The following is a 12336-nucleotide window of genomic DNA, read 5'->3' as shown; positions in this document are numbered from 1 at the left end:
TGTATGTGTATAATTTATTTAAGTGCTACTTGGAGCTGTCGCAGTCCAGTAAGCAAATAATAATGTACATTTACTTCATTTTATGACACTTTTATTTGTATTTCAAGGAATGAAATTAAATATAGAAACTGAAGCTAAGTTACACTGCATTTCTGACATTGTCTGGCATGTACTAATATAGGGTTGACAGAAATTTACATTAAAGCCATAACTAACCTCAAAAAAAAAAAAGACAGGTTCTTCCCATGTTGTTGTTATATTTGGGTGGAGTCAGAAACGACCCATAGCTGACCCTCTAGCAAATTTTCAGAGGTGGTAAATCACACAGGAAAGCAGTCCTCTTTCTCCCACAGAGCTGCTGGTGAATTATCACTGAGCCACAAGACCTCCCTTATGGACTGGAAATCTTGATGCTACTTGAAGTAGCAACCGACTCAATGGCTTTGGATTTATTAATAATTTTTCAAATTAATCTTTTAAAAGAAGCAGCTCATCAAAACAACTATGAAATATCATTTTACCCCAGTAACAATAGCAAAATTCAACAGAGCAGCAAACAACAAATACTGGCGAGATTGTGGAAAAACTGGGACCCTTATCCACTGTTGGTGGGAGTGTAAAATGGTGCAACCACTATGGAAGGCTGTATGGTACCTTCTCAAAAAGATGCAAATAGAGATACCATTTGACCCAGCAATTCCTATACTGGGAATATACCCCTAAGAAACCATAACTGCCACCCAGGCAGATATATGAACATCCATGTTTATGCAGCTTTGTTCACAATAGCAAAGGGATGGAAGCAAACCCAAGTGCCCATCAATAAACGAATGGATAGAGAAGTTCTGGTATATTCACACAATGAAATACTATGCAGCACTGAAAAGCCAGAACTCATGAAATATTATCTAAAATGGGTGACCCTGGAGGATATTATGCTGAATGAAATATCTTAGTCACAAAAGGACAAATCCTGTGTAATGCCAATGTTATAAAACAGGATGGATATGGGGGTTGGGAGAAAACTAAGAAAAGAGGAGATAAATAATGTACACTGCATTGAAACAGACAAGGAATAGAACTGCTTAAAAGGAACATGTAATTAGGTATTATTTGCATGACAATAGTCCAGAATAAGAGCTGCAAAGTCAAGTGGATTGAGGGGATTGCACAACAATGAAAGAAACGTTTTTCATAGAGAAAAGAGAACTGGGGTGTGGACAGGGAGAAAATGTGCAACAATGAATGATTGGAAATCCAGGTTCTCTATAAACTTTCATTAAAATTTAATTTAAATTTTCATTTAAAAAAAGAAGGGGAAAAAGAAGCAGTTCTTGGCTATGTGAATCCTCTCTTTTGCATTGCTTCGTTGTTTCTTGATTAGTTCCTTTGGTCTTTAGTTGAATTTGGTTTTCAATCTTGAGTTGGGAGTGTAGAAAATTATTTTGAAACCTTTTTTAAAGCTATAAATGGTCCTCTAAGCACTGCTTTAGCTGTATCTTACAATCATTGAAATTACTGATCCTTTCACAGCACTCCACTTCAACTAGTGATTTCTCATTTGATTCATTTGTTAGTTAAGTCTCAAATTTAAGATTTTGGAGACTGTCTAGGTTGATTGGTTTGTTTTTCTGTTGCTGAGTTCAGGTAAATTCAGAGAGGATACTGCGTTAACCGCAGTCCTTTGGAATTTGTTAAGATGTGTTTATGGTCCATGAGATATGCACTTGAAAAAAATAAAAACCCAAGCCACTGCCAACGAGTTAGAAGGATTCCTAGCTGACCCTCCGGTGAGTCAGTGCTAAATTCCATGGGAGATTTTCTCCCTCAGAGCCTCGGTGGATTCCCACAGACAGTGAGCAGAGGAACATGTGGCCTCTAGGTTAGCAGACAACCCGCTCCTGGCCACAAGAGCTCTCCTGCGTGCACCTGTCAGGACTGAGTCTTCTCCACCTGGCTAAGTGTTGTGTATGAATACACAAGGTCAAACTGTGCAGGTGAGTCAGGAATAGATGCACCAGCAGAATAAAGAAACAGACCCTCACCTATTTAGACAGTTGAAGTATGACAAGAATTGTGCTCCAGTTCAGTGAGGGAAAGATGACCTTTCAATATAAAGAACTAAAACCAAAACAAAGCCCACTGCTATCTGGTTGAGTCCAAGTTTTGGCCACCTCCACAAGAAATCCCAGGTTGTACTCTGGGAGGAGGGGAGCCTGCCCATCTTTCTCTAGTTAGGCAGCTGTGTAGTGCTCACCCTTGGGCCACCAAGGCTCCTTTCCAGTACCTTCTCTGGGTTAGGGAAAGGTGCATTTTCTACTTCTCTGCCTCCCATCATTCCCAACGACGCGTTGATTTCTGACCCATCACAGATCTGTAATTGAGCTTCTGGAAGATATCAGAATCTCATCAAGAAAAATGACCACCCAGGGAGCCAAGAAAACCCTTCATGAACAGTAACTGTTTATGAAAAGCAAAAGCAAGCCGCGTGGGAGATGTGTGCAGTGCAGGCGTCAGACAAGGCCTCGCCAGATGCATCCAGATGCGAGCTGCGTCCTTATCCAGAATCCATAAGGGCCTCTAGGCAGTCATTTCTCATGGACAACAGGGTTTCAGAGCGTAGCCGGGAGGAACCTAGCGACCGGAGTCCAGGCTAGCTAGTCCCTGACTACCTGACACACGCCCCACGGCCTTCCTGGTCACCCGCTCCCAACCCATCCCCAAAACCCGCGCGTTCCTCCTTAAATCAGGAGGTGGCAAGGGCGGATCCTGGCGCGGCTCCTCAACTCCTCCCCCCCGATTGCCTTTCCCTTAGAAGGCGAAGCCCCAAGCCTTTCCTCTTGTCGGTGAGTACTCGCCCCGAACTCCCCTCGTCCGACAAGTTCCCAGCCAGAGCCCCTGAGAGCCCTGGGAGGATCCGCGGTCCTGCGCTCCTGCCAGGCGCGGGCGTGGACCGAGCGGCCGCCGGGGTGGGGCGCGCGTCCTTATGGGTTTGAATGGAAGGCTGAGATCGGCGGAGCTGGCGGCGAGCAGGTCGTGAAGCCCGGACTCCGCCCCCGCCGGCGCGCCATGCGGCGGGAGAGGTGAGCCGGGGCATCCGCCCCTTGGGTGCAGGGAGGCTGGGGAGGTCCGGAGGTGACTGGCCCTGCTCCTGGGTTGGGAGCCGGGGTCCTGCCTCTTTTGGGCACTCTGGGCCGCGCCCTCGCCCCTCGGCGCGCGGCCTCCTCTTCCAACTAGGACAGGGCGGCCGCAGGGCGAATCGCTTTCCCGGTCCCTCCCACCACGGACTGGTGCGGCCCGAGTCGTTCTGACTTGATTCCTAAACTAGAAGGCAGTGTGACCACTGGCTACCAGGGGCGCGCCCCTCCGGCTGGTTCCTCTGTACGTCCCGGCCTGGCGCACGGAGACGTTAGCTGGGCACCGCCGCGGAGCCCCCTCCCCACGCCTGGCCTGGCCTCCTGGCTACGTGCCTCGGGTCGCCTGTCCCTCCTCACTGAACGCTGTCTGCCTGCAGGTGCGGCGCCTCCCGCCCGCGTCCCCGCCATGGAAGTGCTGCGGCGCTCCTCCGTCTTCGCTGCCGAGATCATGGACGCCTTTGACCGCTCGCCCACCGACAAGGAGCTGGTGGCTCAGGCCAAGGCGCTCGGCCGTGAGTTCGTGCACGCGCGACTGCTGCGCGCCGGCCTGGCCTGGAGCGCGCCCGAGCGCGCCGCGCCCCCGGGTGGCCGCCTGGCCGAGGTGTGTGCCGTGTTGCTGCGCCTGGGTGAGTACCGCCCAGGGGACCTCGCCAACCTCGCGGCCTCGGCTTCCCACCGGGAGGGCGGCGCAGGGGCGAGGCAGCTCCACCCAGGCCGAGCCCCCATCCTCCCGCGTACGCTTCTAGACCTGCCCGGTACAGCCCAGATTTTAGGCCTTCTGGCCACAAACAGCAGAACGTCCTCAAACAATGAAGGTTTGGTGGCTAAACCTGGGTCTGACCTCTGTACTCATCTGGGCACAGAAAGCCTTTGTGGGACACGTGGTCTGTGTTTGCTTTGAACTGAACCTTAGGGCTAGTGCCTACCGCCTGCCTGACCTCTTCCTTCCAATGGTCTCCCAGGGGATGTGGGGATGCTGGTGGACAGAACCCTGCGGAGACCAGCAGGGTGGACACCAGTGTTTACATTTTTAGGGGTGACAGCCTAGGGACTCTCCCAGGGTCCTGACTGCTGGAACTGGGTTGTCACCACTGGAATTTGATGGTCCAGGGGCCTGAGGGAGTAGAAACTGCCCTCTTGGGGGCTGGGAAGGACAGGTGGCACCTGAAATGGTCACTCTCTGGCATGCAGAGGGAGCCCCCATTTGAGGTGTGGTCAAACCTTCTCAGCTGCCTCAGGACCTCCTGTTGTTCACACCGTGTTGGCACTGACCAGGCACCCCATGTCCACCAGCAAGCCCAGGAGTATGAGGTGGGCCCCAGGGGGCAGTGCTGAAGGCTCTCCAAGAAGGGGTGGTGTCACTCCAGGGCTAAATAGAGGAGTGTTTTCTATGTGGAAGGTGTGAGTTTGAGCCAGAAGGCAGGGCGTTGGGTGCAGGGCTGCTCTCTGAGCTGTGTCCCCCCCACTCCTCCCAGAGCTTTCCGCTCCCTGGAGGCTCCTGGGCGGTTCCTCTGGCTGCAGGATGGACCAGAGCCATCTCTGCCTCTGGCTTGGTTTGCTGTGTGACCCAAGGGTTAGGGTTCCCCCTGCTTCAAGTCTGGGAGCTTGGAGAGGAAGAGGGGACGCCAGGCCAGTCAAGTGCAGGTTGAACTGTTCCTGAGCTTTACCTCCAGGCCCTTGTCCAATACCCTTATCCCTAGTGTCCAGGGCTCAGCCCGTTCCAAATGGCAAGTGGGTCCTAGACTTCCTGGTACACATGTGGCCAGCCTATCTCCTTATCCCTTAGTCTCTCTGGGTCTTGATGCCCGGGCAGGGCCCACAGGAAGAAGCGAGCCCCTGGAGTCATATCCCTAGTGGCCAGACTCCAGGGGCTAGTCTCAGCAGCTCATAGCTGCGTGGGAACAGCCAGGCCAGCCCGGGAAATTTCCATGGCACCCCTCCCCCCCACAGCCCTCCTGGGCCTGCGTTTTAATTAATCGGTAGTGCAGCTGCCAAGTGGGGGGGCTGTGTGAGCGCTAAGGTCTGACCTGCAACATTCTGCCTTCCCTTTGGAGGTACATACATTGTGGTGTGGCATGCAGGCTGGCGTGGCACACAGGTTTGGGCAGTGACCAGCTGCACAGACCCCTGTAGATGACAGCATGGGGCCTTGAGAGGCCTGAGCTGACTGCCACCCTGGCTTTAGCACAGGATGGGCACCAAGGGACCCAGTGTTTGGGCTCAGTTCTGCCAGGGGCACCTCCCAGCCATGATGCCCCAGGGCAGAGGTGGGGTGGGTGTGGGGCTCTGCACCCTGGCAGTTCCGTGTCCCCCCTGCCGCTCCCCTCTGCTGCCCTCAGGCTGTGACTCACGCACCCGGCGCCTGGCCCATGCTCCTGATTCCCGCCTCACCGGCCCAGCCGACTCCCAGGGCTGGGCTGTCAGGAGGGCCCCCAGTTCTCAGATTAGGTCTCAGGGAGCACAGCAACACGAGAGCCCCTTGTCCTTGACTGCAGAGGGGTCAAATGAGGTGAGGTGTGATGAGTTCAGGCAAAGGCCTCAGGTTACGTGAAATGGGCCCTCAGACCACCGTCTGTGCAGGGGACGAGCTGGAGATGATTCGGCCCAGCGTCTACCGGAACGTCGCTCGCCAGCTGAACCTCTCCCTGCAGTCCGAGAGCATGGTCACTGACGCCTTCCTGGCCGTGGCCACACAGATCTTCTCTGCAGGTAAGTGGGCCACGTCCACACCTTCTCTTGGGCGCCCCTAGCCACATGCTCTCTCTCTTTTACCTCTTGCCTTGCCCATGGCCCACTCTGGCCTCACCTTAGGTCCTCACAAAACACCGCTGGGGTGCTTTATCATCTGGAGACAGCCTGACCCAAACCAGGGCCTTAGTCCACCCTGGTGCTCTGAAGGGGGAGGTGGACACACTAGACACGCCTAGGCTCAGCCACTGTGGGGAGCCTGGCTCTGGCCAGCGTGAGGAGTACTGTTAGCCAGAATCTGCCTGTGGTCTCATGTGGAACCCTGACCGCATGACTGCTGCCTGCGGGACTTTCTAAGATGGCTGGGCAAGGCTCTTTAGTGGTCACTGGGTCATCACTGAATTTTGTGGGTCAGAAGCAAGTTACAGGGAAGTCTGGTCCTAGGGAGGGGCTGTCTCCCCGACATGGTCATTCGGGGTCACTGACCCCTCCTGGTTCTTGGGACACCCTGTGAGGAGGTGGTCCTACCCCAGCCACCACCCCCAGGACTGCCTGCCCTCTGAGAACTCCAGCCCTTCCCACCCTGTCACCTCTCAGCCCAGATCACCCCGCCCTCAAGGTGCGTACAGGTGTTAGTCCAGGCGCTCAGCGCCAGGGAGTCCCCAGTTGGCTGTGACCTTGGGAGTCCAGCTGTGCACCCCCATGGAAGAGACTGCAACCTCAGAAGCCTGCCCCATCAGGTGTCCTGTTTGGCCGAGTGGCTTTCACCACCTGCAGAGGAGGAAATGGCCCGGGAGAAGGGAACTGCTGACCTTGGCGTCCCCTACCCACTCCTCTGACCCCTCATGCTCACACGGGTGGCTGACTGATATTCATGGATCCTGGGCTGGGATGTGGGGACGGGAGGGGCTGGAGTGCAGATCCCCAGGAAGTTTGCCAGGGAGAGGCTCAGGCACACCTGTGGGGCAGGTGCCAGGTTAGTCCCTCCTGGAGCTGGTGCCTCAGTGTGAGGGGGCAGAGCAGCCAGTGAATGGCAGGCTGGGGGCACGCAGGCGGGAAGGCCTCCTGCATCTGCACCCTGATCCACTGACACCAACTCAAGTGTCCAGTTAGATCTGTGGGTACCAGGGGTGGGAGATCCAGGGGTGGGGGTGCAGGATAGGTGGTTGGGGGTGAGTATTCAGGAGTGGGCAGTCCAGGGGTGAGGGACAGAGATGGGAGGGCCAAGGGCAGGGAGGGGGCAGGAATAGGCACCCCCACTGTCCACTGTGCTCTGGGTTGGCGCCTGTGTGTGGGTGGCCATGGGCCGGAGCCCAGGGATTGTCTGTGGTTTATGAGCCTTGGCTCCAGTTGCCTTTAAAAGGAAGGATGTCCTGAGGGAGCCTTGGCCCTCAGCGGCTCTGGGGACGTGGGGGCCAGGGCTCTGGGGCGGGGGTGGGGGTCTGAGCACCTGTGGAAGTAGAGGCCGGGTGCCTGGGAAGATGGGGGCCTAGGGAGGAGGGGGTGTGAGCGCCTGGGGAGTTGAAAGCCTGGCGCTTGGGGAAGTGAGGGCCAGTACCTGGTGAGGTAGAGGTCAGAGTGCCTGGGGGGTGGGGGTAGGGTGCATAGGGAATGGTGGCCAGGCATCTGGGAATGTGGGAGCTGTGCATCTGGGGAGGTGAGAGTGGGCATTTGGGGAAATAGGGGTGTGACGCCTGGAGAGGTGGGGGTCAGGGCCTGGGGAGTTGGGGGATGGGCATCTGGGAAGGTGAGGGGGGCTTGGCACCTGGAGTGGTGGAGGTAAGGGCCTGGGGAGGTGGGGGCCAGGGTCCCTGAGGGGTGGAAGCCAGGCATCTAGGGAGGTGGGAGATGGGCATCTGGGGAGATGGGGGGATTGGTGCTGGAGTGGTGGGGGAGATGGGGGACTCTGTGTCTGGAGAGATGAGATCAGGGCTCTGGGGAGGTGTAGCTGGGTGTCTGGAGGGTGAACAGACAAAGCCCAGACTGGGCATGCTCACCCACACTCCCGAGGTGAATGCTCCCAGGAATGCTTGGAAGGGTCCCCTGAGGAAGGGTTAGCATAGATGTCTTGTCTCATTTGCTGGAAGGTCACTTTACATCTGGGGTTCTGTTTGTCAACACCTCCACATCCCGCCTGGGTTCTCCTGTTCTGGATGGCCTGGTCACGGTAGGAGCATGGCCTCACAGGTGCTTTCTTGACCTCTCTGAGCAAACCAGACAAGATCAGGGTTAGGGTGGGGACTTCGGGGGCCCTGGAAGCCAAGCTGCTGCCCAAGCTGCTGCCAGGTGGGCAGGTCAGTCCTTGTCTGCTGCTGAGCGACTGGACGTCTCCCCGCCTTGCATTGCTGTGCGGGTCTGGGCGTGCACTGGCATGGCAGAGATGGCCGGGGGGCACCCTTCTGGCCTCTGCGCTTACTTTGGGCTCAAACTTCCCTTCAGAAGAGAAATTTTGTCTACTTACTACAAAAGCAAAATATTTCACCGCAGAGAAATCAAGTGGTAATAACTCCAACAACTCAACAATGGAGAACCTAAAACAGCCAGAGGACTTGACACTTCCCCAGAGAAGACATCAGACAGACCACAGGACGTGAGCAGGTGCTCACACCACTGCTGTTGGAGGTGCTGACTGGCCCACACTGGCACCACACACCTGCTCGGGGCCTTCTGAGGTCACCGTATTGGCCTTGGCTTCCCCCCCTCCAAGTGGCTGGTAGACTTGAACCACTGAACTGTTTGCAGTCCAGCACTTAACTCACTGTGCAACAGGCTCGAAATGCAAATCACCTCCAGTGAGGTGCCTCTTCATCCCCACTGGGATGATGCTTACCAGAAGGTTGGAAAACAAGTGCTGGTAAAGAAGTGGGAAAGCGAGGCCTGTTGTCAGAGGGACTGCAGGCGTTTGTCAGCTCCTCTGAGTTTGCTTAGAATTGCTACAGGGCTTGGTCCACGCTGCTGCACATACACACCCACGTATGTGCACATACCTGAGAGATGTGAAAGCAAAGATGCAAACAGGTACAAGATCCCCACGTCCACAGCAGCCCTTCCCCAAGTCAAACTCGAGGACCACTTGTATTTCATCACAGGAGGATGGTTGACCAGAGTGTAGTCCTGCACGCTGACACCACCAAGTCCCAAGGCAGTGAGATGGGTGATCTGACCAGCCGAGTGCGTCTGTTAGCCACAGGAGGAAAGCGTCAGTCGGTGGCAGCCTGTTGTCTCCAGTCCACTGCCCTGTGCTGCCCCAGCAGAGCTGAACCCACCCTGTCCTGCTCCATCTTGGAGCTCTACGCCGTGCTCAAGCCCATTGTTACAATTACTGTACCAGCCATCTCTCTCTATCTGACCTTCCACCTTTCCCAGCTTGATGCCCTTTTGCAAGAACTGGCCCCTTCTGACAATAGGCTCAAAGTATGTGAGATGAAGGTTCACCATCCTTGTCTCTGAGGAGCCCTTAGTTGCACTTCTTCAGGACAGACTCACCTGTTCTTTCGACAGTCAATGGGGATATTTAGTACTCTTCCCAGCACCACAGCTGAAAGACATTGATTCTCCTGTCTTTAATCACTGTCCCACTTTGAGATGCCTAGAAAGCAGTTCAAAATGCTGTGACATGGGGCAGAAAACTATGACTTAGGACAGATGCACCTTAATCTTTAAACTGACATCCTTGCAGAAACCCTTTACACGAATTGTCCAAATGCAGCACATTCACAGAGATGGGAATGGGGTTGAGGTCGGGGGTTGTGACAGCTAATGCTGTGGGATTTCTTTTTAGGGTGATGATAGCATTATGATTCCTGTGAGCAGAGGGCTGGGACTGCTGGGCACAGATGGGATGGACAAGGGCAGAGCAGAGCTCCAGCCCTGGGGGCCCCTGCCTGGTCAACAGCTTCTCATCAGGGAGTATACCAGCAGGTCCTAGTCACTGGGTGTCCCTGCTGGCCTCAGAGGACCCTAGGAGGATTGGAGTGGGCCCAGGGGCTGGCGACCTGGATGTCAGGAGTTTCCTATGGAGGTGGGGTCCGCAAATGGCCCCCTGGACAGCTCAGGTGATTTTGTCCCTGCACGTGAGGTACATTTTGATCATAGAGTGACACCTGATTTATGGTTTCACATGAACACAGCCTGGTGCTGTGGGACAGTAGACAGAGGTGTGAGTTTCCCCTACTTTGAGGCCTCCCCTCCTCACGGGATAGACATGTCTGCGGTGGTGAGAGTATTAGTTCACCTCCCTGAGCCCACTTGGGTACATTCTGCCCAGATGTGATTAGCTTGGGGTACCTAGAAGAGGAGGCCCTGGGTGGTCCGGTGCCCTGAAGTGACAGGAGGAGGGTGGGAGTGATGCATGGAGCCAGGGCCCACGAGGGGGACCGAGGGGCAGCTGGAAGGGGGCTGGTGACACCTTCATCTCAGTTTCTGTTGGGAAGTCGGGTGGTCTACAGACTTGTGGGGACATGGACACTGCATCGGGGGTAACTGCCTGCCCCTCTGGCAGATGGGGGCTGAGTGAGTGCAAGGGTCCTGGAGAACCTCGGCAGAACTGAGGACCTGGAGATGCACAGGACTGATGGACTAGGTTTGGGCAGGGCTGGCCACCTAGTCATTTGACTCAGCTAGGTCCCCATCAGGGTGGGAGCTGCATGGAGGGGCTGGCCTCTGGCCCCCAGGCTGACTCTCAGCATGGCAGGTGAGGTCAGTTCCCAGGGACCCAGTAGAGTCGAGGACCTAGCCCAGGAGGACTGAGCCAGATGGGCCCTGGTGCCCAGGTGTCCCTGCAGATGCCCTATGAGCCCCTCTCTGTTTACAGGCATCACATGGGGCAAGGTGGTGTCCCTGTATGCAGTGGCTGCAGGGCTGGCTGTGGACTGTGTGCGGCAGGCCCAGCCAGCCATGGTCCATGCCCTCGTGGACTGCCTAGGGGAGTTTGTGCGCAAGACCCTGGCAGTGTGGCTGCGGAGGCGGGGTGGATGGGTGAGTAGAGGGAGCAGATGGGTGAATGGGGGGCAGAGGAGTGAATGAACAGGGTAAGGGCTGGATGGGTGAGCAGGGTGGGGTCCAGAGGGGGTCAGACAGATGGCAGGCGGGTTGAGGTGGAGGGGGCGTGGAGAGGGGGGTAGTGCATACCAGGGGGATGAGGTGGAGGGGCTGATAGAGACAGTGGAGGGGGGTGCAGGTGGGTGGGGGTGAGATGGAAGGAGTGATGGTGGTGGGGTCCAGAAGGGGTGGATTGTAGAGGGTGGGTATGGGGAGAGACCCTGCTCCTGACCTGGCTAGGGTATGGCAAGAGGACATCAGGTCCCCCCATTTCACTGCCTGCTCTGAAGGGTCCCTATACCCCAGCCCACCCGCCCTGATCCCTGCAGTCCCTGCATCTCTGACGTGGTCTCCTCCCTCCAGACTGATGTCCTCAAGTGTGTGGTCAGCACAGACCCAGGCCTCCGCTCCCACTGGCTGGTGGTCACGCTCTGCAGCTTCGGTCGCTTCCTGAAGACGGTTTTCTTTATGCTCCTGCCTGAGAGATGAGCCGCTGACCCTGTTGTGGCCGCAGCCTGGATACTGGGATGAGCCAGAAGGCTGCAGACTGGGAGCATCCCTCCTTCCCCACTGGCTAGGGGCCCTGAGGATGGGCAGAAGCTTGTGGGCTTGGCTGTGGGATGTTTTAGAACCAAGAGCTTGACTCGTGGCCCCAACAACACCCCAGCCAGACACGCATGGCAGTCCTTGGGCAGCACCCCCACTCCTGGAGCAGGTGCTGGACACACCAGAGAGACCTGGTTCCTTCCTTTGAAACTTCTCAGTCAGAAGGAAACCCTGACTCCTGTGATCCCTGAATGAGGTGATGCCTCTCTGTGGCCACCATCCAGAAGTTCCCCTCTATCTCTCAACAGGTTGGAGAGAGGTGAGGGCTAGAAAAAGTCTGCCTGCACTGGGAGCTCACGAGGTGGAGGGCAATACCCACCAGGGACGGCTATACAGTGGCCTGAGGGGTAGATTTATATGCGTGTGTATTTATTGTGGTACAATTACACAACCAAACGACCCTGTATCTTCATGGATGGTGCACTGGCCTGGCTGGTCCTTCCAGATGGTTTCACTCCCATCACCACAAGCTCACCACCCTTAAGCATCAACACCCCGAACCTGGAATTCGCATCTCTGGTTTCCTCCTGTCTACTTGTGTGTATGAGGATGTCAATGTCCTCTGGTGCAGTGTTTCTAGGGTCACCCAGGTGGTAGCATCCAAACCGTACCCTTTTCAACGCCCCTTGTGCGTGCACATAACGCCAGCACCGTCCTCCAGTCCAGCTACATGGAGAAGCCATGGTCACTTCCCAGCAGCCAACAGGGTGATGTGGCCGTGGAGAGGACTATCACAGCTAGGGCCACACCCACTGCCATCTCTTTAGGACTCAACAAGACCTGATGGAAGGGGCACAGCCACCCCTGCCATCCCATCAGGGCTCTGACTTGATGGATGGGGAACAGCTGCCCCGTCCTCTGGTGA

At 55.9% G+C, this 12336-nt stretch overlaps 1 protein-coding gene across 1 annotated transcript; it reads left to right on the top strand.

Moving 5' to 3' along the window:
- The first annotated feature begins 2978 nt into the window (after positions 1-2978).
- BOK (BCL2-related ovarian killer) lies at positions 2979-11384 on the top strand. The gene is made up of 5 exons (XM_006902923.1): positions 2979-3083; positions 3515-3763; positions 5718-5846; positions 10639-10802; positions 11229-11384. The coding sequence occupies exons 2-5, from the start codon at positions 3544-3546 to the stop codon at positions 11352-11354; spliced, it is 639 nt and encodes a 212-aa protein (XP_006902985.1). The 5' UTR covers positions 2979-3083; positions 3515-3543; the 3' UTR covers positions 11355-11384.
- Positions 11385-12336: the final 952 nt, after the last annotated feature.

This window comes from Elephantulus edwardii, unplaced genomic scaffold (assembly GCF_000299155.1).
Source record: "Elephantulus edwardii isolate Elephantulus edwardi_28Jun2011 unplaced genomic scaffold, EleEdw1.0 scaffold00472, whole genome shotgun sequence".
NCBI lineage: Eukaryota > Metazoa > Chordata > Mammalia > Macroscelidea > Macroscelididae > Elephantulus > Elephantulus edwardii.
The sequence above is the reverse complement of the archived record's forward strand: the minus strand, read 5'-3'. Positions and strand labels throughout refer to the sequence as shown.

Coding starts and splice junctions, on each gene's coding strand:
- BOK (XM_006902923.1), top strand. CDS start 3,544: ATGGAAGTGCTGCGGCGCTCCTCCGTCTTCGCTGCCGAGATCATGGAC. Junction 3,764..5,717: donor TGCCGTGTTGCTGCGCCTGG/GTGAGTACCGCC, acceptor CCGTCTGTGCAG/GGGACGAGCTGGAGATGATT. Junction 5,847..10,638: donor CACACAGATCTTCTCTGCAG/GTAAGTGGGCCA, acceptor CTCTGTTTACAG/GCATCACATGGGGCAAGGTG.